Source organism: Salarias fasciatus, chromosome 1 (assembly GCF_902148845.1).
Source record: "Salarias fasciatus chromosome 1, fSalaFa1.1, whole genome shotgun sequence".
Lineage (NCBI taxonomy): Eukaryota > Metazoa > Chordata > Actinopteri > Blenniiformes > Blenniidae > Salarias > Salarias fasciatus.
In genome coordinates, this window is record NC_043745.1 from 1,874,227 (window position 1) to 1,898,486 (window position 24,260).

General features: G+C 49.7%; 1 protein-coding gene across 3 annotated transcripts in view; it reads left to right on the forward strand.

Annotated features, from left to right (window-relative positions):
• The window catches only part of phkb (phosphorylase kinase, beta), a 111,225-nt gene that overhangs the window by 59,314 nt on the left and 27,651 nt on the right, over nucleotides 1–24,260 (forward strand). For all 3 annotated transcript variants that reach the window (XM_030088590.1, XM_030088580.1, XM_030088572.1), the window contains 2 exons: nucleotides 18,953–19,008; nucleotides 20,214–20,307. In XM_030088590.1, the coding sequence (XP_029944450.1) occupies nucleotides 18,953–19,008; nucleotides 20,214–20,307 (150 nt within the window). The remainder of the gene's footprint in view (nucleotides 1–18,952; nucleotides 19,009–20,213; nucleotides 20,308–24,260) is intronic.

The window sequence follows — 24,260 nt, forward strand, 5'->3', positions numbered from 1 at the left end:
AGCAAACTGCATATCTCTGCTGTATACGTATATTCATTTGATTTCTGTGCTCAGCTCATTACTATTGATCAGTGCATCAGATCTCTCTTTCCAGTTTCCAGTATCTACTGATCTCTTTTCAGTAGAACCAAAACTTCACTGTCCTTATTTCTTTTTTGAGTGATTTCACTTAAAAACAGCATCAAATCTTTTAAACCAGCAACTTTCAACTGAAACTTTTCAGTAATTTTCCATAAATGTTCACTCACGCCTGACTTTTGTTCAGTTTGTTTCTGAAACCCAATCTGAGGACGAGAACATGAACCAAAACCATACAGTGTGGCTCTGACTGAAATGGATCGCCCTTTGACCCCTGGAGTAGTCCTGTGTGGTCACATGGCCCAGAGCGTGGCGTGCCTGCAGGCGCTGAGCTGCAGCACTTTCCCTCGCCGCTTCCCATTAATAATGTGTGCCACCAGCATCAGTCTAACCTCTAAATATAGAAGTGATTATTTTGCACATATTTGCGCGTCTCTCTCGGGCGTGGAGCATAAAATGTGGAAGGAACATGCGTCTCAGTGGGGGAACTGAGGTTCCACCGCAGAAGGGAAGCTGTTCCAGGCTGAAACGAGGCGCTTTTGCAAGTTTAAAGTCGGTTGATGTATGTGAAGCTTTCACTAATGCAGTAAATCTTGAATGAAGCTATGAAATAAAGTCGTCGTCTGCGGCGTGATCCCAGGTCCTGAGCTGCAGCTGCGTGACGGCGTCACGGCGAGGGCGCGTCGCATCAAACGCACCCCGGGGAGCGTGGCGGGACAAACAGGCGGTAAGACGCAGCGGCGTGTCCTGGACCAGCCGCTCCTGTGGAGCTGTGGTTTTCCAGTGCGCTCCGGTCTCCAGATCGCCCGTCCAGACTCCACATTCAGCTCCGGCCTCAACAAACAGGCCTTCCGAAAAACATGTGCTCACAATCAAAGTGAGCATCACATTAATAAACGTGACGGTGTCAAGAGTGAGCATGTTCTGAGTTCAGAGCCTGTGAGTGAAGCAGAGCTGTATTAACATAACTCTGTTCTGTCACCATTATCAAGAAAGCAAAACTGTGTAAATTCATATTTGATATGCAACAATCCCTCAGATTTGAGATTCCACGTTTGGTTCAAATCACTCCTCAAGGAACTGGAACCGCTTTTTTAAAGAATGAGTCCAGGTACAAACTGTGAGCCTCCTGCTGTTACTGAGTACCGATATGAGCCTTTATTAAAGACCATCAGGTCTAATTCATACTCCATATTTAACAGCAGGGTGCCTTTCTGTCTGGCACATGTTGAAGAGAAGGTCGTTAGACGTCAGTAGTAAAAGCTTTCAGGTGCTGGACTCCCAGCTGGTGCCTCACACTCAGACATCTTTCAGAGAAAGCAGTCATCAGTCACAGGTCAGACTGGAGACCGGAGTCCCCGACGGACTGGTGGCCGAACGGCACAGACGACCTGCAGGGGGCGACTGAAGTGACTCACAGTCACTGAAAGTACAACCTGCCCCATTTTCATATAAGACCACATGATTGGAATCTGAGCAAAGCTTTTCGTGTAAGGAAGAACCTTTGCAGGTTTCCTCATGCTTTTCATAACCCATGTATAGAGAATTGAGCAGACGGCGTTATCCAGTGTGACAGTAGAACCCAGTAACGTACTTAATCTTTTAAAGAAAGCCAGTGAGGAATAGATCCAAACCGGTCTGATTCTTGTCAGGATAATATTTTGCTCCTATTTTTCTCGTGTGAAAGGCACATCGGGGTGATTCACGCTGACTTTTACTGGTAAAATGTCTGAGAATCGCCCTGTTTGGTGTGATGTTTCAGTCACTGCTCTTTGAAGGGTTAATGCTGTCGAGTGTGTTCAGGTTTTAGAAGCTCTGCGGTCTTCCAGACGCCTCGCTCAGTGAACACTGCATGATTCAGCAGGACAGCGTTACGTGTCCATCACAGGAGAAGGGAGTGTGAGTCTGGAGAGCAGGCAGCAGATGCCTCGTCTCAGCCTTTAGCCTGAGCTTCATCAGGATGCGGTGGAGTTCTCTTCCTCAGACAGTGGAGAGTGACCCGCCCCCTCCTGCTGTGCGCTGTTTCCACTGGCCGGCTGCATGAATCCTCTGCGTCTGGAAGTGAGCAGCCTGTCGTCGCCGCTCTGCGTGCGATGGAAGTGTGTTTGTGTGGAAACCACCTGAGAGGCCGCAGGGGGGTCGTCACACACCTGTTCAGGTAAACGGAGTGTTTCACTCCAGATGCAAACCGGTATACACTCACAGGGTGGAAGCTTTAGAAGGAAATGGAATTCCTCAGAAATCAGCTCTGAGATGAGTGGCAGCAAGAAGAATGGACAAAAAACAAACCCCTCACGGTCAGCCGAAGCCGAAACAGCAGGTATAATCCTTGTTCCTTTATGGAAGTAAATAAAATCGAAGGACATAAACTAACCCTCACTGGTACAATTGAAAAAGATTCTCCAACCAGAATCGACCACACGGACATCGAAAGCATCTGATCCACAAATGCTCAAGATTTACACATCAACTCTTTGAAAACAATGTTGCAGAGTACAGCAGACTCTGAACACTGTCAGGCAGAACCCCGTGTATAGGCAGGGCCTGGCTCGCCTCGGGCTTCAGTGATGCTGGAGGCATTGAGATTTATATAGATTGAAGAAATGTGGCACAGTAATTTTTGATCAAAATTATTTAAAGGGAGTGAAAATGACTGAAGGATCAAGTTGGAGAAATGTTGGCATCTTCAGCTGAGCAGAAAGCGAGGTGTGGCCCCGCCATATTCTGATTGACATACATTGGTATTGATGGTCCCGATTTACGGTGCTGAATTCAAATCTTGTTGTCACTTTGCTGCAAAAGTGGTTATTCAGGATGGAATCCAAGATGGCCACCAAATGTAATTTTCCTTGTATTTTGGTCCATAAGTGTCTCAGTAGTCCAGATGTAAGTGTTGCGGGTCACAGAATGCACCGGGGCAGTTTCCAAGTCTCTTACTGGGGTTAAATCCAATATAGCAGGAGCCATTCTGCTCCTTGAGGTTCAGATAACACGGAATGCTCTGCTGTGACCCCAGAAGACATATCTGTCAGGACTGCATGTCTGATCATGGGCTCAAGATATCTCATCAAATCATTTGTGAACATTTTGATACCATTTTCATTCAAGATGCCGTCCAAACGAACATATTGTCATGGAACATTTTCTACAGGTCATAAGAGTGGCAGGTGCATTTACTTGGAGATGGAGTCGTCTGAAGAACATGGCCACTGCTTACTGAGGAGAAGAGGCACAGCACACGCACGCACGCACGCACGCACGCGCACACACACACACACACACACACACACACACACACACACACACACACACACACACACCTGTCCCCCAAATCACCCCGAATACCAACCAACAAACACATCAAGCACTTCAGCCCAACTGAATCACACAGACCTGTTAACACACACACACATACACACACACACACACACACACGCGCACACACACACACAAAGAGTGTGCCAAACCCCGCTGTTTGCCAAATGGACTGATGGCGAGCAGGAAATGTTGAACCCAGTGGTCTGTGACAGTAAAAGCCCTGGAGAGATGGCCCCTGGCTTAACCTGCAGGGAAACGGACTTCACACACACACACACACACACACACACTCACTCACAGATCCTGGGCTTGCTGCCGGCGCTGTCCCTCGGGGTGGCAGGCTGCTGCCGGTGCCAGGGGCCCTGGAGAGGTGTCTGATTGGTTTTGCCTCCTTGTTTCTTTGTCAGGCCGTCGGTTGTGGTCCAGCTCTGGTTCTGCTGTGTTCTCCTGAAACTCAGTCAAACAACCAGGGAAGACTGGAGAAAACACACACACACACACACACACACACACACACACACACACACACACACACCTGACATGCTGGATTCATCCTGAATGTCCCAGCCTCATCCTGCTGTCTTCCAGCTCAAGCCGAGCTTTCTCTGGTCTGCTGAGGCAGCATTCAGAGCTTCAGCAGAGCTTTAGCAGAGCTTCAGCAGAGCTTCAGCAGAGCTTTAGCAGAGCTTCAGCAGAGCTTCAGCAGAGCTTCAGCTGAGCTTCATCTGTCTGTGGGGGTCTGTGTGCTTCGAGGTCTCATCTTGGCTTCCATGAGCTTCCTTTCTATCATTGCTGCTGACAGCGTTCAGCGTTCTTTGGACCGTCGGGGTTTTTAAATCGCTGCGTTTCCAGGAGGCAGTTCAGCTTTCAGCCCAGAGGTTGTTCCAGCAAACACATGATGACATCTTTTCAAGAGATGAAACATGAGCAGCTTTGTTTTTAACGCCTGCTGCTCTGGTGTGTGTGAGGGTTTTCCACTGGTTGGTTTGGTGCAGAGCAAAGACTGTTTACTGCTGAGTTGAGTTCAGAGGTCTGATGGGAACATGGAGCCTTCAGATGTGACTCAGTGTGGAGGAAGCTGTGGAACACCTGGAGAAACGAGAGAACTGATCGCTTTAATGCTGCCAGCCTGCTTCAGGAGAAGTCTGTGCACTTCAAAAGAAGTGGTCCTCATCCAGGATGGTGGCAGTGCTGACCAGTCACCTCCACAGCAGCAGTCAGTGAAGCGTCTACTTTTTAGATTTTAGGTTTTTACAGTATAACTTTCCCCTCGTGGGTATCTTTGGGTAATCAGTCACGTTCTGTGATTTCACTCTTTCATGTGGTCCATTCTCAGTGGTTGTAGTTAAACAGAGGACATCTTTTACTGAAAAGTGTATTTCACTCATGGGAGGATGTAAAGAAGACTGAAGGAGACTGACGATGTGTCCGGGAAGCATTATGGGGAGAGGAAGTGTCCCGTTTGATCCGAGGACGCTGATCGCAGCTCGCTTCTGCCGTTTGATACATGCAGGACTTATCAAGCAGGAAACAACAGCGGGAGGGGGTTATCAGCGGGAGTTTGGAAACAGGAGCAGTCTCTGATTAAAGGTAGTAATTTATGGTCCAGAAAGCCCCTCGGGTGACGGCGCTCTCTCGGATGTGGGCGGGTGGAGGGGGGGTCCAGGAGGGTTTCCTGGCTCCTGCCCAGCAACAACCACAGCACCTCGGAGAGCGCTGAGAGAGACGATGTTCATCCTCTTTATGCTGTGTTTTCTGACGCGAAATTCAGAGCATTGACTGTACTTATGGAGGGAGGATGTGCTCTCTGAGAAGACGTAACGTCAGCGCTTACTGCGCTCACAGGGGCTTCGTACGCCCAGGAGGGCGTACTTCCTGGATGCAGACAGGCCGCAGATTGCAGCTCCTGCAGCGGCCTCGGCGCTTTAGCCTCGCCGCTGACAAGTGGCCGACACGTCCCCGGAGTAATAACAGCTGCGCGCGCTTTGAGCTTCTTCACAATTGCAGATCCGTGTGATTTCACCTTGGCTGGCTCGTCCGCCCGCGGGGAATCGTTTGGACCCGTTTATAACTGCTCATCTGGCAACGAGCGCAGCAGTGGAGGCTGTTTACTTGTCAAGCATTTTATCGCCGTGTGTGTGTGTGTGTGTGTGTGTGTGTGTGTGTGTGTGTGTGTGTGTGTGTGTGTGTGTGTGTGTGTGTGTGTGTGTGTGTGTGTGTGTGTGTGTGTGTGTGTGTGTGTGTTCATTTGTGCGAACACATTAGAAAGCATAATGTCCATCTGTTCCCAAAGTTAGCAATTGTGTGTGTGTGTGTGTGTGTATATGTGTGGGCTGGCACGATGACAGGGAACATATTTCTGTTCCAGGTCGTGTTCAGGCTGCGTCTTCAGCTCATTAGGATTCATTCACAGTAAGTCAGGCTGACAGATTAAAGGGACGACCTGTGTCTCTGGGAGCAGACTGACAGGAAGCGCCGCTGCTTCTCAGAGAGACTGACGGACTGCTTCACCTGCGGATAAACACGCTTTAAACACATTTCCAGTGATAACATAAATTAACACAAGGACTAATCCAGATGTGTTTGTACAGCCCAGTTTGAGACGTGCTGACAAGCTGCTGGACCACCAGTCATCCACTTTCTGCACCACGAGACTCAGAGTGAGACAATTACGGGTGTTCAGTCACACGGGATATTTACAGGAATCTTTACAGGATATTTACAGGACATTTGTAGAACCTTTACAGGACATTTACAGGAATCTTTACAGGACATTTCAGGATATTTACAAGACATTTACAGGACTTCCAGACTCACCAGTCAGAGAAAACAATGCAAACTCCACTCAGAAAAATTTCCCTCATGTAGAGCATTAAAGAAGTTTCCTGCCTAATCACAGATCTCACTCTGGTATTAATTAATTCTGCGACAGGTAATATCATCAGGCTCCACTCAGCAGCAATTTGATTTCAATAAACTTTTCAGTGAGTCATAATAAAGTTAACTAATGATCGGAAAAGGTACAATTGACCTGAATGTGATCCTGACCTCCATCCTAATGTGATTAATTGTCTTCTGAAAGAAAGATTTCCCCGGCTGAGAGCGTGTTGTTCAGGAAAACATGTTTTATTCAGTGTGAATCTTTTTCTTCCTGGATCAGATTAAATGGTCTCAGCGACGTGATCAAAACGGACGTGGAGCTGCTGCCTTTTCATTGACAGCGGTGTGTCACGTTAAATAAATCCCCCCCCCCCCCCCCCCCCAGGAGATCAGGGTCCCTGAATGTGGACTGCCCCCCCCTCCTCGCTGTGCACACCCCGCCCCCCCTGCTGCGGTTCAGTGCCAGACGTCATGTCGGCGTCATGCTGGCTGCAGTGCTTCGGCTCCGTAGCCAATCTGCTGTCACGCTTTTTCAGGCGTTATTTTGAACTCTGGTAGGTCTTTACCTCCAGTCTGCACATTTAGCAGCTGTTACACTTTTTGGTTTTGCTCAGACACTATTTTTTATACACATTTGATTGACTGTTGTGTTTAAATGGACTGAATTATGGGTTTCATGCCAGGTGTGTTGGGATTATGTGGAGTGCTGATGTACTTTTTACTAAATTAACTCGACATTCTGTAACTGCTTCTTTGCTGCAAGTTACAAAATGTAAAATACTCCAGTCAGCCAGAAGAGTTTGCTGTGAGCCATGCAGTGGTGGAGCTGGAGCTCGGACAGCATGCTGAGGTATCTAACGCCACTGCAGCAGGTCCTTCAACCCTTCACGTGAGGTGGATTGTCTTGTTTCCACCTGGTTGGCGTTTCCCTGCTTTCCCGTCCTTGAAGCAGTCCAGAACTGTACCAACCGAAGCGGTTTGGGACCATTGCTGGCCTGACTCGGGCGTCTCCTCGTCACTTCTTGGTCCTCATCAGACTCTCTGAAATGACTACCTTTTCCCAGTTTTCCTGCTTCCAGCAGATCAACACTCAGGGCTTAGTGCTCCCTTCCGTCCTCTGTGCTGCTGATTCTCGGTCCGGGTCACGGCGAGCTGTGAAGGCCGGAGAAAGGACCAGTCGCCGGTTCGTCTCTGAGCTAACACAGAGAGACCGACGGTCGAGCACACCTACCGGACTGGAGTCACCACTGATCACCTAAAGTGCTGAGATCATAAAAAACGCCCCATATAAGTGATATCAGTCAGTGGCAGACGCGCTGCGCTGCGCCGTTTATCTTCCCGCCTTTATCCCCACATGGGTCACCTTTGCTGCTCGCCATCAACCTTCACAGCTCGGGCTTGCTGAGAGAAAGTGGCGTCCAGAAACCTTTTCACTCGAAGCCGAATGGAAAACGGCAGCGGTATAAATCTATGAGACATGGTGTCACCATCCGACGTTCCATTTTCATATGTATATTTATTTTGCGGCGCCTCGCTCGTGGCATTATGCTCGCCTGCACGCACGCCGGCAGCAGTAATCAGGCCACTTATCTTCCCCAGCCTCTCCGCTCTGCAGGCGTGGAATCAAACAGGGCCGCTCTGACGAGCCCGGCTCCTGGAGCTCGCACCGCCGCTCGCCTTTCATAGCGATTGATTTTATTCTCCCTTTCGCTCATAAAGATTCCTCCGGCAGGCGATAATATTTCGGCGCTGACTCCGAGGAACAATGTCTCGCCTTCTCAGCGAGGGCTCCTTTGCAATTACAGCTGTCGGCAGCATGCAATCCAATTCCTGCGCCGCGATCCCTCCTCCGCCCCGCCTCGCCCCTCCCTCTCTCTCTTCCGTCAGTCTTCCTGGCTGCCGGGTTTTATTACCGGCAGAGCTATCACACTGGGCGCATTACCCCCCCCCCCCCCCCCCCCCCCACATCCCCCTCATGTGTTCACCTTCAGTCTGAGACGATCGCGGCCTCGTCGCCGCCACCAGCCGATGACCTTTTTGAAAATATCCGGCTTGAAAACAGGAGACATTTTCCCTCTGGCACAGCCAGATTGAGACTGACTTAACATTTCTTTCATGATTCCTCTTCCCCCTCCCACCCAACGCATTTCTGCTAAAACCTCTGACACTTTGAAATACCCACATCAAAATATGAATCTGTGAGCTGCGCGGAGACTTTCTGGGGACGATACAGAGCCCGGAGTCACTCGTCTGTGCAGGGGCATGAAAAGAAGGGATTATGCTTCATTCAAATGCTTTTCTTTTTTGGGGGCTGATGGATGAATTCCCCTGCTTGCTCTTTAACTTTCTGAAAGTCTTTGAATGTTTCGCTCCTTTGTGAAGTGGCGGCGGCTCGAGGCTGCCTCCCTGCTGCTGACCTGGGATCAGCTCCACCGGGCATCCGACGTTCACGCCACCTTTCACAGGAACACGCTTCAGTTTTTTTTTTTGTTTGTTTCAGAAGGGTTTTGTGCTTACATGACGTTTTGAAAACGATGTCTGTTTCCATGGAAACGGCAGAAAAGAAGACAGCATTCACTCAGGACAGATGTGGGATGATGGATGGAAGAAAAAAAACAGTAAAGAAGCATAAAGGTTGGTGAAGGTTTTCTAGAAATAAGGATAATCAAGGAAATATAAAGGAGACAGAATAGAAGAAAGGAGGGAAAGAGGAGGAAAAAGACAGAAAAAATAAGGCAGGGGAATGTGAATATACTGTAATATAAAATAATGAGGAGTCAAAGTGTGCAGGACATTAGAATGGAAGAGATGAAGGGAAGTTCAGAGAGGGGCATAACAAAAAAGACTGATGTGAAATCAAGGAGGTAAACAAACTAAAGGCTAACAGAGAAGAAGGAAACCTGAAGAATCTGAGGAAAGAAATAGAAAAGGGACAATCCAGAATGCAAATACAGAAAAGTCAAAGATACAATAAAACGAAGGGCAGGATGAAGACGACGAGCGCTGGGTGGTTGAGTGCAGTAATAACGCTTCGCACAAAGCAGGATGACAAAGGGAGAAAAGGAAGGATGAATTATGTGGTTTACCTCACGACGCAGAAGGAACAGCCTGAACACAGCAGATGAGAAATGAGGCGAGGATTCTGAAGGAGCTTTCAGAAAATAGCAGAATGAAAAACAGAACAAGAAAAGAGGAAAATCAGCCAAACTGGGAAAGAACAGAAGGAGGCTACCGACTGGGAAACATCTCGGTGAGGAGGAACGAGGAGTCCTGGCTGATTTTCAGCCTCTCACAGATCCATGGGAGTTGGGCAGACTCCGCAGTGCTCAGTGTTACTGGGCTCCGGCGCTCATACTGCAGGATCTCTGGCCTCTTCGGGTGTGAGAGCTGTGTGTGTCGTCCTGGTTTTCCTGTAGTGGCTCATCTGAGATCAGTTTCCCCTGCTTTTCGCGGATGACGATGTGGTTTCAGCGCTGTCATGTGAAGCCCTCCATCATTCAGAGTGCGAAGCAGCTCAGACCCGAGTCAGGGCGTTATCACAGAGACGTGCCCTCTCCTGGTCGGCGGCCAAACCTCCTGCAGGTGGAGCAGCTGAAACACCTGGCGATCTGAAGTGATGGAGCAGCACGCCGGCATATTTGTACAGGCGGCCAACAAATGCAAGTGATGGAGCGAACTGTTATGATCCAGAGGAGCTGAACTGTAACCCTCATCGATGCTCATGAAGTTTGGGATTAGGGAGGGATAGAATGAAAGTAGGATGGAAGAGATGGAAGAACAAGTGAAGGAAAGACAAAAGAGGGAGATAACAGAGGACAGGAGCGTAAGAAGATGGTACCGAAGAAAAGAAGGATGGACAACAGGAAAGACAAAAAGTGTGAAAGAAGGATGAGGAGAAGAGAACTCAACTGTGAAAATGAAAAGAGGAGAATAAAAACATAAAAAAGATGAAGCACCAGAGGAAGGCAGAAAGAGAGAAAGATTTCAGACTTCTTTTCATTTTGTGTTACAACTCAGTGCTTTTAATTTTGGGGAAAAAGTCAAATGAAGCGGAGCTGAAATTCATTTCTGTTCAGCAGGGACTCACTGTGGAGTTCTCCTCCAAATGGCTTTTCACTCTGTGAGGTGAAGATGGCTGTTTCTGGAGGATCCGACGCTCTGCTGCAGCCTGCAGTAGCCTTCTGCAACCTGCTGCAACGAGCTGCAGCCTGCAGTAACCTCCTGCAAACAGCTGAAACCTGCTGCAACATTTTGCAAAAAGCTGCAACCTGCTGCAATGTCTGTAAACTTCTGCAATCTGCTGCAACCTATTGCAAACATTTGCAACCGTCTGCAATCTGCTAACACCTGTTGGCGTCTGCTGCAAATTGCTGCAACATACTGCAAACCAGTGCAACCTGCTGCAAGCTGCTACATGATTAGCATGTTTAGCTACTAGCCACATGTTAGCATTGAGCTGATACGAAGACTTGAATTTCTTGTTGATGTGTAAAATATTGGTTTATGTTCTGCAGGCAGTTGTGCTTCGATCCCGTTTTTAAATTCTCTGCTCCGTTTCCTCAAAACATCTGTCAGCTGCTGTTGTTAGCTTAGCCTCTTTCCTTGCTGGTGCTCTGCCGCATCGACATTGGAGCAGAAACAAGGAGCAGGAATTGTCCTCAAACCGTTTAGTAAAGGAAACTGTCAGTTCCTGTGGTCTGTAAACACGCTGGAACACAGCTAGCTGCTGACTCCCAGGCCGCTGTCTGACCGCGATCAGCTCTCAACACACTCCGGGTCCTCACACACTCCCACTCTGGAGTTAAGAGTAATGGAGTAATCCTTTGAGTAGTTACTGTGAGGAATACTTGGTACCTGTCTTCTGATAACGGAGTGCAGTGGTTTTCAGTGTTGGTTCTTCCACTGCTTCAAACACGCTGAATGTCATGAAAATCTCTCTATTTTCATCCCCGTCAGAGACGTGAACCTATTTATTCTAATTTGTTTGGTTTCCAGGACAGATGTGTGTCAGCTCCATTTATTAATGTGTTTCTTACATTAGTCATTGTGTCACAACACGCGGGTAAACAAGCCTGTTTGTTCTTCCTGTCAGGGGAAACACACTCACACACACACTCCTTCCGAGAGTATTTTTACCTGCTCTGCATCTTCGTCCCTGATTTGTTTCCCTTTCTTCTCGTTGTTTTCTTGCTCCTCTGCAGAAACCTCCAGCCCACTCACACTCATCCGTCTCTCTTTGTGGGAACCTTCTTCTCTTTTATTTAAAGCAGCTCGTTATTGGAGAGCCTAATATTTGAGATATTAACGGCCCCGGAGTGTCTGGAGACGCTGGGGACGTTGCTTAGAGCAGATGAAGTGATGATCATAGAGGAAATGCATTCGAGCTGCAGGTGTCTTGTTTATTGCTTCGCTGGCCTGACATAAATTACAAAGACAAAGAGCTGCAGGTAGCAGACGCTGCCTCATCACGGCCTCGCTGCAAATGCATGAAGCACTCTGAATCTGTGCTTCAGGGCTGCAATAACTGTAAGGAGTTAACCCAGTCCCAAATTCATTTTCATCGCCATCATGAAGCAGTTTTGCATATATCTGCATATTCATGTCAAGAGGATTCACTCATTACAATGTTCTCACGTTCTGCAGCTTTTTGCTTCCTGATTTTAAATCTTCTGGGTCTCTGGGTGCAGAAGACGTTCGACCATGCCGTTGTTGCATGTGTCTTTTAAAACTAAACCAGTTGAAGGTGAAACCCAAACTGGCTGTCCCAGACCCGCCTGCGTTGTTCCACTGAGACAGGAGTCATCATGCTGCTTCGCTTCATTTGGAATGAGCAGTTTGTGTCTGTGGACTTCACTTTGTGCCATGAAGCTGACGGTGTTCTGTAAGGTTCCGTCGCTCTGCCTCCCCTCTATAGATTGATTCTGAGGAAGACTCCACTTCATCCAGCCTGGTCTTTTCGAGCCATTCCCATGCTTCATATTGTGCTTCAGTCCCCGGCTGCTGAGGCAGTGCAAACGTTCTCTGCTGTAGAGGAGAGGAATGAGGAGACTGACCTTTGAACTGCGCCGCTGCAGCAGTGGAGCCCCGGGAGACACTCATTCACACATACCAGACCATGTGGGGTCAGTGCATGTGAGGACGCAGCGTTTTTCCCTGAACTGGAGCCCAGGAGCTGCTGAGAGTGGTGGAACTGACCTGAGAAGGACTCCAGTCAGAGAGGACGTTTCCCCTTCAGGTGAAGTGACTCTGGAGTCAGTTTTTTAGGGTGCTGCCAGTGGTTTTGTCAGGGTGAGACCATTCCTTGCTCTCTTGCGCCCCCTGTCCCCCTGCCTCTGCTGTTGCTCCTCTGTGTAAAGGCTTCTGTTGAGACAGGCTGTTGAGCCATCGGGGGTGTTTTCATTGTGAAGGAATGGCGACAAACCCCCGGGAAACAATGTCAGTTAGAGGGACGGAGCCTGGATCAGACTCTTCTGGGTGCTCCGAATGAAACCACGCTGCTCCTTTCATTTCCTGTGTTGTCGTCTCTGTTTTCAAAGCCCTCGGCCAGACTTGAGCCTGTAGTTATCGTCCAGCCATGTTTCTCTCTCCGCCAGCCGGAGCTGCCTTGCTCACGTACGTCGCCGACGTCGTGAAGCGCCTTCGGCTCCCAAGTCATCATGGAAACGCTCCATTGCATTGTTTTGAATTCTCTTTGCCTAATTGGGGAATACATGAATGCCATTGCAGTGGAGAATCTCGCGGCAGTGCTCAGTGGTTTTCACATGACTCCAGTAATGACTGCTGCTGTGTGGGGCCCTGATCTCCTGCTGCTCCGCCGGCCCCCGGGCCTCCCGGGCCCCCGGGCCCCCTGGCCTCCCGGGGCCCCCAGGGCCCCCCGGGGCTCCAGCTCTCTGAGTCTTCCAGCGCTCGGTGTTGATGTGTTGAGTTCTCTGGCCTGGTGAGCAGCAGAACCCAGGAGAACTGTTCACTGTGTCAAACAGAACCCAACTTCGTGCGGTTTGTCAGTCAGCCTTTTTAAAAGTTTCACTGCGTCATCCAGCGTTGGTCGATGTAATTCTGAGCCAGTTCTGAGCCTCCGCCTCCTGCAGAACTTTCTGTACATCAGTGAACCTTCCCGAGCCCTGCTGGTCCCTCCTGTGTCTCCGTTGACCTTTTGGTGCGTTTTTAATCTCTGGTTGTGATGTTCTCATCCCGTGCGCTCCTCCGGGAGTGGGTCTGCAGACCAGACAGGAGTCCTGCTGGATCCAGGCGGTGTCGGTGTGTGACAGGCGGTGGTCTGCAGGAGTCGTTTCATGTGGAGCTGATGCAGTTCTCACCTGTGACCGACTCCAGCTCCCTGCAGCCAGACTGCAGGAGTGGAACTCAGACACTCGCTGAAGTGGAGACAAAAATACTCAAGAAAATATGCAAATGATCCAAATCCCCTTTTGGGAGAAGACAGGGCTGGTGTGTCCGGTGTTTAAAGTCTGCAGTGTGAGGGCCAAGCCGAGTCTAACTGCAGGAGACTGGAGGACACGTCCACCGTGTTCATGACACTTTACTGAACTCATGAAGATCTGACCCTCTGCAAACGTTTGCTGATGGACTCGATAAGCATGGTTGGACAAATTACGTTGGAAAAGTAATTAGTTAAACTTACAAGTTACTTCTTCAAAACAGTAGCTGAGTTACAATATTTTAAAAGTATCTAATTACTAGTTGAAGTAAGTATTGCATTGCTTTGAAAAACTAGACCTTTAAGATGCACGTTAATTTATTGATTCTAAAACTGAATACATGATTAATGAAATAAATGGACTCATGAGTTGATCAAATGTTGCTGTGTGATAATGAGACAAGACTCCACCCACATTTCATTTGTAACTGTAGACAGCATTTCTACATTTGCAAAATAATAATAAAACACAATAGATATATGTTAATAGATATCTGTACTTCAGTTCAAAAGCTGCCTTTAAATGATCAGGCTCCATGGTTGTATCTCTATCTGCTGTAATGATCAGGCTCTATGGTTGTATCTCTATCTGCTGTAATGATCAGGCTCCATGGTTGTATCTCTATCTCTAATGATCAGGCTCTATGGCTGTATCTCTATCTGCTGTAATGATCAGGCTCTATGGTTGTATCTCTATCACGTTGCTCCAGTCCGGTTCCTTCTTTCTGGACCAGACTTCCTGCTCTGCCCTCAGCTGGACTCCGGAGGAGGAAAAACCAGCTGGAAGGTGAAGTATAGTAACAGAACCACGCCTCATGGTAATGTTATCAACTGTAACGGTGGAAAAAGTAATTAGATTACCTCTCACTGAAAATAGTAATGACGTTTATTTTAATGCTCCCATCACTGTCTATGACTGGGTTCATATTGAGACCAGTGTTAAAGGTGGATGAAGCTCCATGTGAAGGTGGAGGATTAAAACGTTCTGCCAGTCGTGGAAAAGAAGCTTCGCCTCGTGGAGTCAGTGAGAAATGATGACAGTCTGGTTAAAGTTCCCTGAAGACACTGAAACATGGACTTTATGGAGGTTTTACTCCGTTCTCTGCTCTGTGTTGGAAAGTTTAAAGTAACGGAGTTGAAATAGGTCCTTTCAGCTGCGCCTCAGTTCTTCTGGCAGCATTTTCTCTTTCCATTAATTAGTGAGGAGTTAATCCCACAGAGTGCTGCTCAGGTCTGCAGGCCGATCCATCACGCCCCACTCCAGGATCATTTCTCAGCCACCTTTTCAGTTCTCTGTAGAAAAACCACATCTTTTCCTCTTCCTCCCCTCGCGCGCTCCTTATTTCTTGGATAAGTCTGGAAACGTTGTTTCAAGAAACATGGGAGGAGTTTGTGTGAAAGAGCGGGCGTCTGCCTCCATCCTGCCTACATTTCCATAACTGCTCCTTTGCCAAATGAGCCCTGTGTCTGCTGTGACGGAGTAGCGCCGCGGCGTTTTAGAAGCCGCCGCTCGCCCGTGCATCAGGACGGGTTTCTGATCAGCCATGTTTTTTCTTTCCTGCTCCGCCGCCGCCTCTCTGCTCCCTCCACCGTCTGACTGACGACAACAAGGGTGCTGGATAAAACCGGCTCTTGTTTGCGTGTGTGTGTGTGTGTGTGTGTGTGTGTGTTTGCGTGTGTGTGTGTGTGTGTGTGTGTGTGTTTGCACGCGTGTGTGTGTGTGTGTGTGTGTGTGTGTGTGTGTGTGTGTGTGTGTGTGTGTGTGTGTGTGTGTGTGTGTGTGTGTGTGTGTGTGTGTGTGTCTGGCTCTGAACCGGAGCATCTGTGCTGCCGTGTGTGTACGTATAGTTTTATTTGTTTATTGTCGTCCCCACAGTGAGATGAAAGGCCGGTGTGAGTCACACACCGCCGCCGCCTGCGTCCCAAACAAGACCCCATACCCAGGATTTTCTCCACTTTTATACACACACAAACACACACACACACACACACACACACACACACACACACACACACACACACACACACACACACACAAATGACACACAGTAATGTCTGTTCAGCAAAGAAAGCGTGTGGGAGATGCTGAAGGACGCGCCCATACATCTCGGTACATGTGCATGAATGTGACAGAATAATGGAATAATGGACTGTTACATGGCAGAGAGATCCAGAGGGAAGAAAGGAACGTTAACACACATTCCCATCATGAATAATAGTATGAAAATAAATGTAAATGTGACTTTTAGCGAGCCGTGAGGTGAACGTACGCCGCTGTACTGACTTGTAATCACATGCAGGAACCATATATTTCACATTTATAGGCAGGAAAAACACACTGCTCAAATGATGTTGGTCTCCTGAACATGATTGTACTTTTATTTTCTTCCGCCTCCCTCTACAGCTTTTGTAGGAGAACGTTTGTAATATTCAGATTGCCGTTCAGGATGTGGCGTTTGCAGAGGAAACACTTTCTTCCCCGTTCTCTCCTCTGATTACTTGAAGTGCAGACGATGAGAGGATGCTTTGTTTCAGCTCTCCTTTTCATGATGTGCTGTTTTGCAGTGGTCACTTTCCTTCTTTCAGCCCTCCACTGCTCTGTAGTTTACTCCTCTGATCTACTCACTTCTTCTCCAGCCGTTTGTTTCAAAGACATAAAGCATGATTCACCTCCCTCATCTGGACCTCCAGTCTTCGTTTCCATGATGTTTTCAAATGAAAATGAGAAACTTTAGTTGAATTTTGACTGTTTATACGACAGGATTTCTCAGAGTCACTCAAAACACGAGCTGTTGAAAACAACTCTCGAGGTGGAACTTTTTAAAACGTTCTGACTCCATGTCTTTGGAACATTGAACACTGAAAATTAAACTCCTACAAACAGAAAAGTAAAGCTCAGAAACAACAGGAATCATTTGAAACAACAATAAATTAACAGCCAGTGGAGGCATTTTAGGACTGGTGGTCGTGTTTTCTGGACTCTGCGATGGAAGCTGGTGAGGTGTGCTGAAAAGTCTGGCCTCTGCTGTGGAGCTGCTCAGGTGGTTCATCCATCCCTTTCTCTCCTCCAGGCAGAGGGTGGAGGTTGATGGTGGGGCCAGGTGGAGGTTGATGGTGGGGCCAGGTGGAGGTTGATGGTGGGGCCAGGTGGAGGTTGATGGTGGGGCCAGGTGGAGGTGATGGTGGGGCCAGGTGGAGGTTGATGGTGGGTCCAGGTGGAGGCCGGGTGGAGGTTGATGGTGGGGCCGGGTGGAGGTTGATGGTGGGGCCGGGTGGAGGTTGATGGTGGGGCTGGGTGGAGGTTGATGGTGGGGCCAGGTGGAGGTTGATGGTGGGGCCGGGTGGAGGTTGATGGTGGGGCCGGGTGGAGGTTGATGGTGGGGCCGGGTGGAGGTTGATGGTGGGACCAGGTGGAGGTTGATGGTGGGGCCAGGTGGAGGTTGATGGTGGGGCCAGGTGGAGGTTGATGGTGGGTCCAGGTGGAGGTTGATGGTGGGGCCGGGTGGAGGTTGATGGTGGGGCCGGGTGGAGGTTGATGGTGGGTCCAGGTGGAGGTTGATGGTGGGTCCAGGTGGAGGTTGATGGTGGGTCTGGGTGGAGGATGATGGTGGGGCCGGGTGGAGGTTGATGGTGGGGCTGGGTGGAGGTTGATGGTGGGGCCGGGTGGAGGTTGATGGTGGGGCCGGGTGGAGGTTGATGGTGGGGCCGGGTGGAGGATGATGGTGGGGCCGGGTGGAGGTTGATGGTGGGGCTGGGTGGAGGATGATGGTGGGGCCAGGTGGAGGTTGATGGTGGGGCCAGGTGGAGGTTGATGGTGGGGCCTGGTGGAGGTTGATGGTGGGGCCGGGTGGAGGTTCATGGTGGGGCCAGGTGGAGGTCGATGGTGGGGCCGGGTGGAGGTTGATGGTGGGGCCGGGTGGAGGTTGATGGTGGGGCCGGGTGGAGGTTGATGGTGGGGCCGGGTGGAGGATGGAGCAGAAGTGGGTCTGTGTTTATGTACAGTTGGGTGTCATCGGCATAGCGGTGGACTCATTTTGTGCTGGGCGACAATCTGGCCAGGAGGAAGCATGTGCAGTGGAAAGAGGGTGGAGCCGAGGACAGAACCCTGAGGAACGCCACAGGTGGCAGTCTGGGTTCATGATTTGGCTCCAACAATGGAGATATATGTTCTGTTCTGGTGGTGAATCAAGAGCAGTGTGAGGTGGAGGAGGACGGTGTCTTCTGCTGCAGTTTGCTGTAGTTTGTGAGGATTTGTGGATCCACAGTTGTTGTTTTCAGTTGGGATGGAACAGAGCCGACTGTGGGACTGACTAATAGTGAGAACAGGTGAGAACAGGTGAGATGTGCAGTGGTTGAGCAGATGGACAGTCAGAACAATGTTCGCCTTTCCAGTGTTTCTGGTTCATCCGTTTCAAGACGTTGTTCTATAAACAGAGTCCCAGTTTCAGTTCAGCTCTGCTCTCTCTTCATTCCTTGACTCTACAACTTTAAATCCCGAAGAAAGCTTGGCTGCGAGCGAACATGCTTCAGCACATCGCTTCTTCTCCAGCGGTGGTTTGATTGTAATCCCGGCAGAGGAGAACACAGGAGGTTCCTCTGTGTTTGGAACCTTCACGGTTCACGATGGGAATTCAGGTCAGCCGGAGTGAAGCTGAGCAGCAAGCAGCGCCGCTCTCCATCTCCGCCCTGGCTCCTCAGCAGATGAAACATCCCGTTGATCTTCATCTCCGCTTTTTCTTTGCCTTCACATCTCTCTGCCTCCTAATTCCAATCTCCTCCTCCTCCTCGTCTTCATCCTCCTCCTCCTCCTCCTCCCAGACGGGCGCAGCAGCAGCGCTCATCAACCTCTGTTGCTTATTCAGACTTTTATTATCCTCACTATTGTGCGAGAGCGGAGGAGGCAATAAGGCTGGGTTGAGACGAGAGCGAGCTGAATGTTGATTTTACTTCATCTGTCTCTGTCTCACACACACACACACACACACACACACACACACACCATATTAACGTCTATTGGAGGAGATATGAGACTGAAAACAGGTTTCTGTTTAATTAAAGAACACATGAGAACCTGTGTCAACGAAGCTGTACATCCAGAGAACCGTCACGGCGAGTGTTTTATAATGTGTGTGTTTGAATTCAACAGGTGTGTCTCAGCTCCATCAGAGGAGGAGAAACGGCGGACGCTCTTCGCTCCTCCTCTTGCTCCTCGTTTCAATCTGTGCTCTCGCCTCTTCACAGGGGCCCATCGAGAACGACGTGGTGATCCACGTGGCGCTGATCGCCGAGAGCCAGAGGTAGAGTGTGTGTGTGGGTGCGTGGGTGCGTGCGTCCGTATTGACCTGGAGCTCCAGCTCCTGCTGCTGGCTTGTGGTCCTCCCTTGGTGAACGTGCGCGCCTCGTGCACACTGCAGCTCAGGCCTCTCAGACGTTGACGGCTTCGCTGCAGCAGCGAGTTCATCGTGGATGGATGCAGCGGGTGGCGCCGCGGTCTCCAGCGTTCTGCAGAACCGCCGCTGAACGAGTTTCACCACCGCTCTCACAGATTCATGGCTCTGGGAATGTTTGCCTCCCAAACTGTTGTTACAGCTAATTTTAGTCAGTAAAACACTCTAGGATTAGAATTAATGCTCTCTGGGAAGATAAGGAAATAGTTGAATTTTTTTTCTGTATTTGGTCCAGTAATCATTTAATCCTCACTGAAATCAGTACAGTGTGAAAAACACATGAATTATACACATTAATCTTCCCTCAGATTAATTCAAATACAGTGACAATCGAGTAGATCGGCCTTGATGAAATGATTAACGCTTGTGACATTTAAGCTTTATGATTTGCTGTTTATTTATTCACTGTTAATAATGTTGAACATTTTAAATCTAAACTCAGTTTGGATTGGAGGTGGAGAATTGGCAGCATGTAATCTCTGCGGGGGTGACGACCACAACACGTCACTTTAACATCTTTTCCTCTGGTGTGACGGTCCCATACCTGGTTCACCTGAACAGCAGCAGTGATTCAGGAAAGCTGCATTTTCCTCCGTTTCCATGGAGACAGGGTCAGAGCGTTTTCAAAAAGTTGCGTCTTCAGTGACTCCTAGTACCGTTGCTGTGTATACCGACACCCACAATGCAACAGCAGCTTTGCGTTTTAGCTGAGAAAGATGTTGACTTGAGGAATGACTCATCAGGCTGAATGTAGCCTGGACTTCAGACTGCATGAAGGTGCATGTTGTACCTGAGCGTGTGAGGGATGTGACTGGATGGATGGACCATGAGATCAATAAGAAGCCACGGAGAGCTTCAGCCATGTGGCTTTGATGAGTTTTACCCTCTAGTTTGTGAATGAGAACATTCCCAGAAGCACTAAGGCTAATCTACCTGGCGTGACGCAGCCTGGCGAGTCCTTCAAACCACGGAGTGAATGCTGGGTACTGATGCGTCTGCTTCTGCTCCCGTCCGGCTCTCTGTCTGTCGCTGATCTCGTCACGCTCTGTTTGCAGACTGCAGGTGTTTCTGAACACGTATGGCATCCAGACGCAGACGCCGCAGCAGGTGGAGCCCATCCAGATCTGGCCTCAGAAGGAGCTGGTGAAGGTGAGGCTGCTCATCGCCGCCGCCGCCGCCGCCGCCGCCGCCGCCACACAGGCTGCTGTACGGCAGTGTTCTGTTTGAGGCCCTCATGCATTGTTGTTGAGGGAATGAGCAGAGCGGCCTGTCCACAGAGACGTGTCCCTCGTGGTCTGGGGGGTCCGCGGTCGAGGGACCGTCCCTGGAAGGGCTGCAGACTTGCTGCAGTGTGATTCGCTGCAGTAGCTCGTCTCTTGCACTCAGGGCTCATAATTATCTTCACAAAAGGAGATTCGCATTCTGTGCTCTGAATGAACTTCAGGGAAAGAAAGTGTCAGACTTATCGACGCCGCTTCACCGACACAACCGCTCAGATCAATGGTGCAGGCAGGCAGATTATATCTGAGCCGCCGTCTATCAATATCTGTGTAGATCTTGTGCTTCCAGGGCTTCTGATCTGAAGCGCTCCTTCTCCATCGTCCCGTCAGTCCCAGGCAGGCTGTGGAGAGTTTGAGGTGATTGATTGGTGACTGCTGGTGCTGACTGATCAGTGTAACGGCGGAGCTGTCACCGTGGCAGATTGGAGACACGTGGAGCTGAACGTTTTCCAGAGCCGCACTCAGAACGTCCCAGAAGATGGAGGAGGTCTTTCATCCAGGAGCCATTTTAATCACTTACAGCATCGACTTTCCCTCTTCAGCGTCCTCAGCAGAGAATAAACCGATCGGGTGTTTTATAATCAGGGTGCATTCTTCTCTTTTCGTGTAACTTAAACAGTGGAGTACGTCACAAATGTGATGTTTAAATTCGCTTTAAACGGTGAGTAGATTGATCACAACGCTCTTTGTTTCTCAGCTGTAATTTTACTACTGAAATTTGGAAAATCAGACTGAAAACCTGTACATGGAGCACTGTCTGTATAATCCAGAATGTTGTTGATGAAAATTCTCATGAAGCTGAAATGAGCTGCTTGGACTGAAGTTTAAGTAACTAAACTTTAAACTGAACCTAACATAAAGCGTTAAATAATGTAGTGCGGTGGACTCACCCCCACCAGTCTCAAAACAAACAAAAGATGTTGTTTCTTGATAAAATGAAAGAAGCAAACCCTGACTGTTCCAGCACCAGGCTGTGGGCAGTGGCAGGGGAGTCGGGGTGCTAAACTGACGGGTCCCATCTGATTTGAAATTTGACATCCTTCAAATAAAGAACAGGACAAAGGACCCCCCCCCCCCCCCCCCCCCCCCCCCCCCCCCCCCCGGTCGCTGTTCCGGGTTGTTCCTCGCGCGACGCTCCTCCGTCTGCAGCAGTGAGGCTGCAGCTGCGTTGGAGACGCTGTCGGTGTTTGATGCGAGCGGCTGCAGCAGAGCTGTCGGTCTGCAGGTAGAAATCCTGCATTGAGATGACAGTTAGACATAAAATCTGCAGATGTGTTCTGCGCCTCGGGGAGGAGATGAAGCTATTGTAACTCCTACGTGTAACAAGTCCAGCACTGGCTGCTATTTCCATCCTGTCCACTCTCCTCCTTTCATCTCTGGCAGATGACACCATTTGCACTGTCATATCTGTGACACCGGGCGCTGCCTCCTCTGCGGCGTCTGCTTCTCCCACGTCGCAGCCGTCACTCACGGCTCCGGCCGGGACTCAGACGCCGTCTCTCATCTGCATGTGTGTGTTTGAAGTGCGTCGTCTCTGCGTCGTCTGCCTCCCCCCGTCACACCTGCCACTCAAACCGCGGTCCTCTGCCTCGCCTCTGTTCCTCGTCCGTCATGTTTCCCGCGTGGTGACTCTGCTCCCGTCTGTTAACAGCTATAAACACCCACTTCCCCTCATCCTGTCCTCTGTTAAGGATCTGCACCCCCAACCACCCCTCCCCCGACCACTGTGCCCCACTCCACCTCACCCCCGTCCATCACTGCATCCAGTCTGTTCACCCCGTCACCCCCTCCACACCTGCAGCCACCCCTCCACCCTGTCAGACACTAACCACCGCTCCCTCCTGTGGGTGACCCCCCCTCAGACGCCCCTCAGACCCCCCCTCCCCTGCCTGCCTCTCTGTGCTGCGTGATGCTCAGCCTCTCACATGGATTTGCCGTTTGGAGTCGGAGCGGACGCTGTGCTGAATATTAAACCCTGAGCCCAGACAGACGTTCCTTCCTCGACAGAATCTGTTTATCTCCGAGCCACCGCCATCTCAGGCGCTGCAGGCTGCGTCTTCACCTCGCCTCCCTTCCCTCAGCCGTTTGATTGTGTTGACAACAGCTGTCTGATGACGGCGGAGAGTGGCAATTACATTTGCTATGTGCGAGTCCGCCCGCTCACCCTCAAGCCTATCCTCTCACAAAGCTCTGCTCTCCCAGACCTGTCCTCTTCGCCGTTTCTATCTGATTCTGGGGATCAGTCTCACTTCTCTGCAGACGCTCGGAGTTACCTGCTGTACTCATCCTAATGAAACCTGGAAGATGCTCTCAATACAGGACGTTCAGGTCATTAAATCCTCTTCTTGTTCCATCCAGAGTCCTGTCAGTTGACTCACCGCCTCTCCTGTAGAAATGTGCAAAATGTAATAAATATTGAATGTGTCAGCAGCAGCCCACACGAAAAGTGAAATTTTTCCATAACTCTGCCCAGCTCGGTTCTCCTGGGAGTAAACAGTGGGCGGTGCCCCTCGAGAAATGCTGCTGGAGTCTCGTTGTGCAGCTCTTGATGAATTTTTGCGCCGTCTACACTGCTGCATTCGAGAACTTATGAAACTTTCAGCCGCCACAGTTTTTCACATATTTTACCTTCAGAGCCTAAATATGTTTTCCAAGTTGAACTGGCTGATCGTCAGTCACTGTTAAACCCACGTTAGCAATGGCGAGCAACACACTCAAAACTTTAACAATGGAGAACACAGACACTCGTATGGACAGAACTCCAAGTGGGATTGTTACCGTGACTGTCAACTCTAAAACTACCAAGTCCAGGAGACTCTGGACTGGTATGAATGGGGCCACAGTCAAACTTCTTTTCCGATGTTTGGCTCAATTCACTTTTTTTTATTCAAAATATACGTTGCGTACCACCTGTGACCACTAGATGTCTCTGATTGACAACAATAAGAAGAATGCCACAGAAGCAATTGTTAATTTTGTCAAGAAAAACTTCAACGAAAACTATTCGTTGACGACCCTTTATTCCGTGACTAATTTGTGACGAGAACGTAAATTTAATAAATAATGACAACAAAAACTAAAACGAAATCTCTGGACATCATGAACTGACGAGTAAAAATGTGACAAAAAAGCTGACGCTGGCCGCCGGACAAGCTGGGTTACAACCATCCTCACACCGGGCTTGCTCCGGTCCAGCTCCGGTCTGGCTCCGGTCCGGCTCCGGTCCGGCTCCGGTCCAGCTCCAGTCCGGCTCCGGTCCGGCTCCGGTCCGGCTCCAGTCCGGCTCCGGTCCGGTCCAGCTCCGGTCCGGCTCCGGTCCGGCCCCGGTCCAGCTCCAGTCCAGCTCCGGTCCGGCTCCGGTCCAGCTCCAGTCCAGCTCCGGTCCAGTCCAGCTCCGGTCCAGCTCCAGTCCAGCTCCGGTCCGGCTCCGGTCTGGCTCCGGTCCGGCTCCGTACGGAGACGCAGCACCGCAGCACTCTCAGTGCAGTGTGCTTCTTTTCTTCTTCTTGTTCTGTGATGTTTTACAGCAGCTTGCATCCCGTTAGTTGTATTACCGCCACCTGCTGGTCATTGTGATCGGAGCTTTTTTCTTGCAGGTTGACATTTGTTGAAAGAATTTACAGAAAGAATCTGAAGCTCATGTATTTAAATTTTTTCTAACAAGCCTTAGATATTCATATTTATGATACAAGAGTGTATTATACATATATGATTCTAAATTTAAAGGTGCATTAAGAAGTTTGCACGTTTTATGCAAAACAGCGCCCCCTGCAGGCCTTGGGCGTAATGCAGCTTTGTGAAAAACTCGTGCCTGCGTGCACG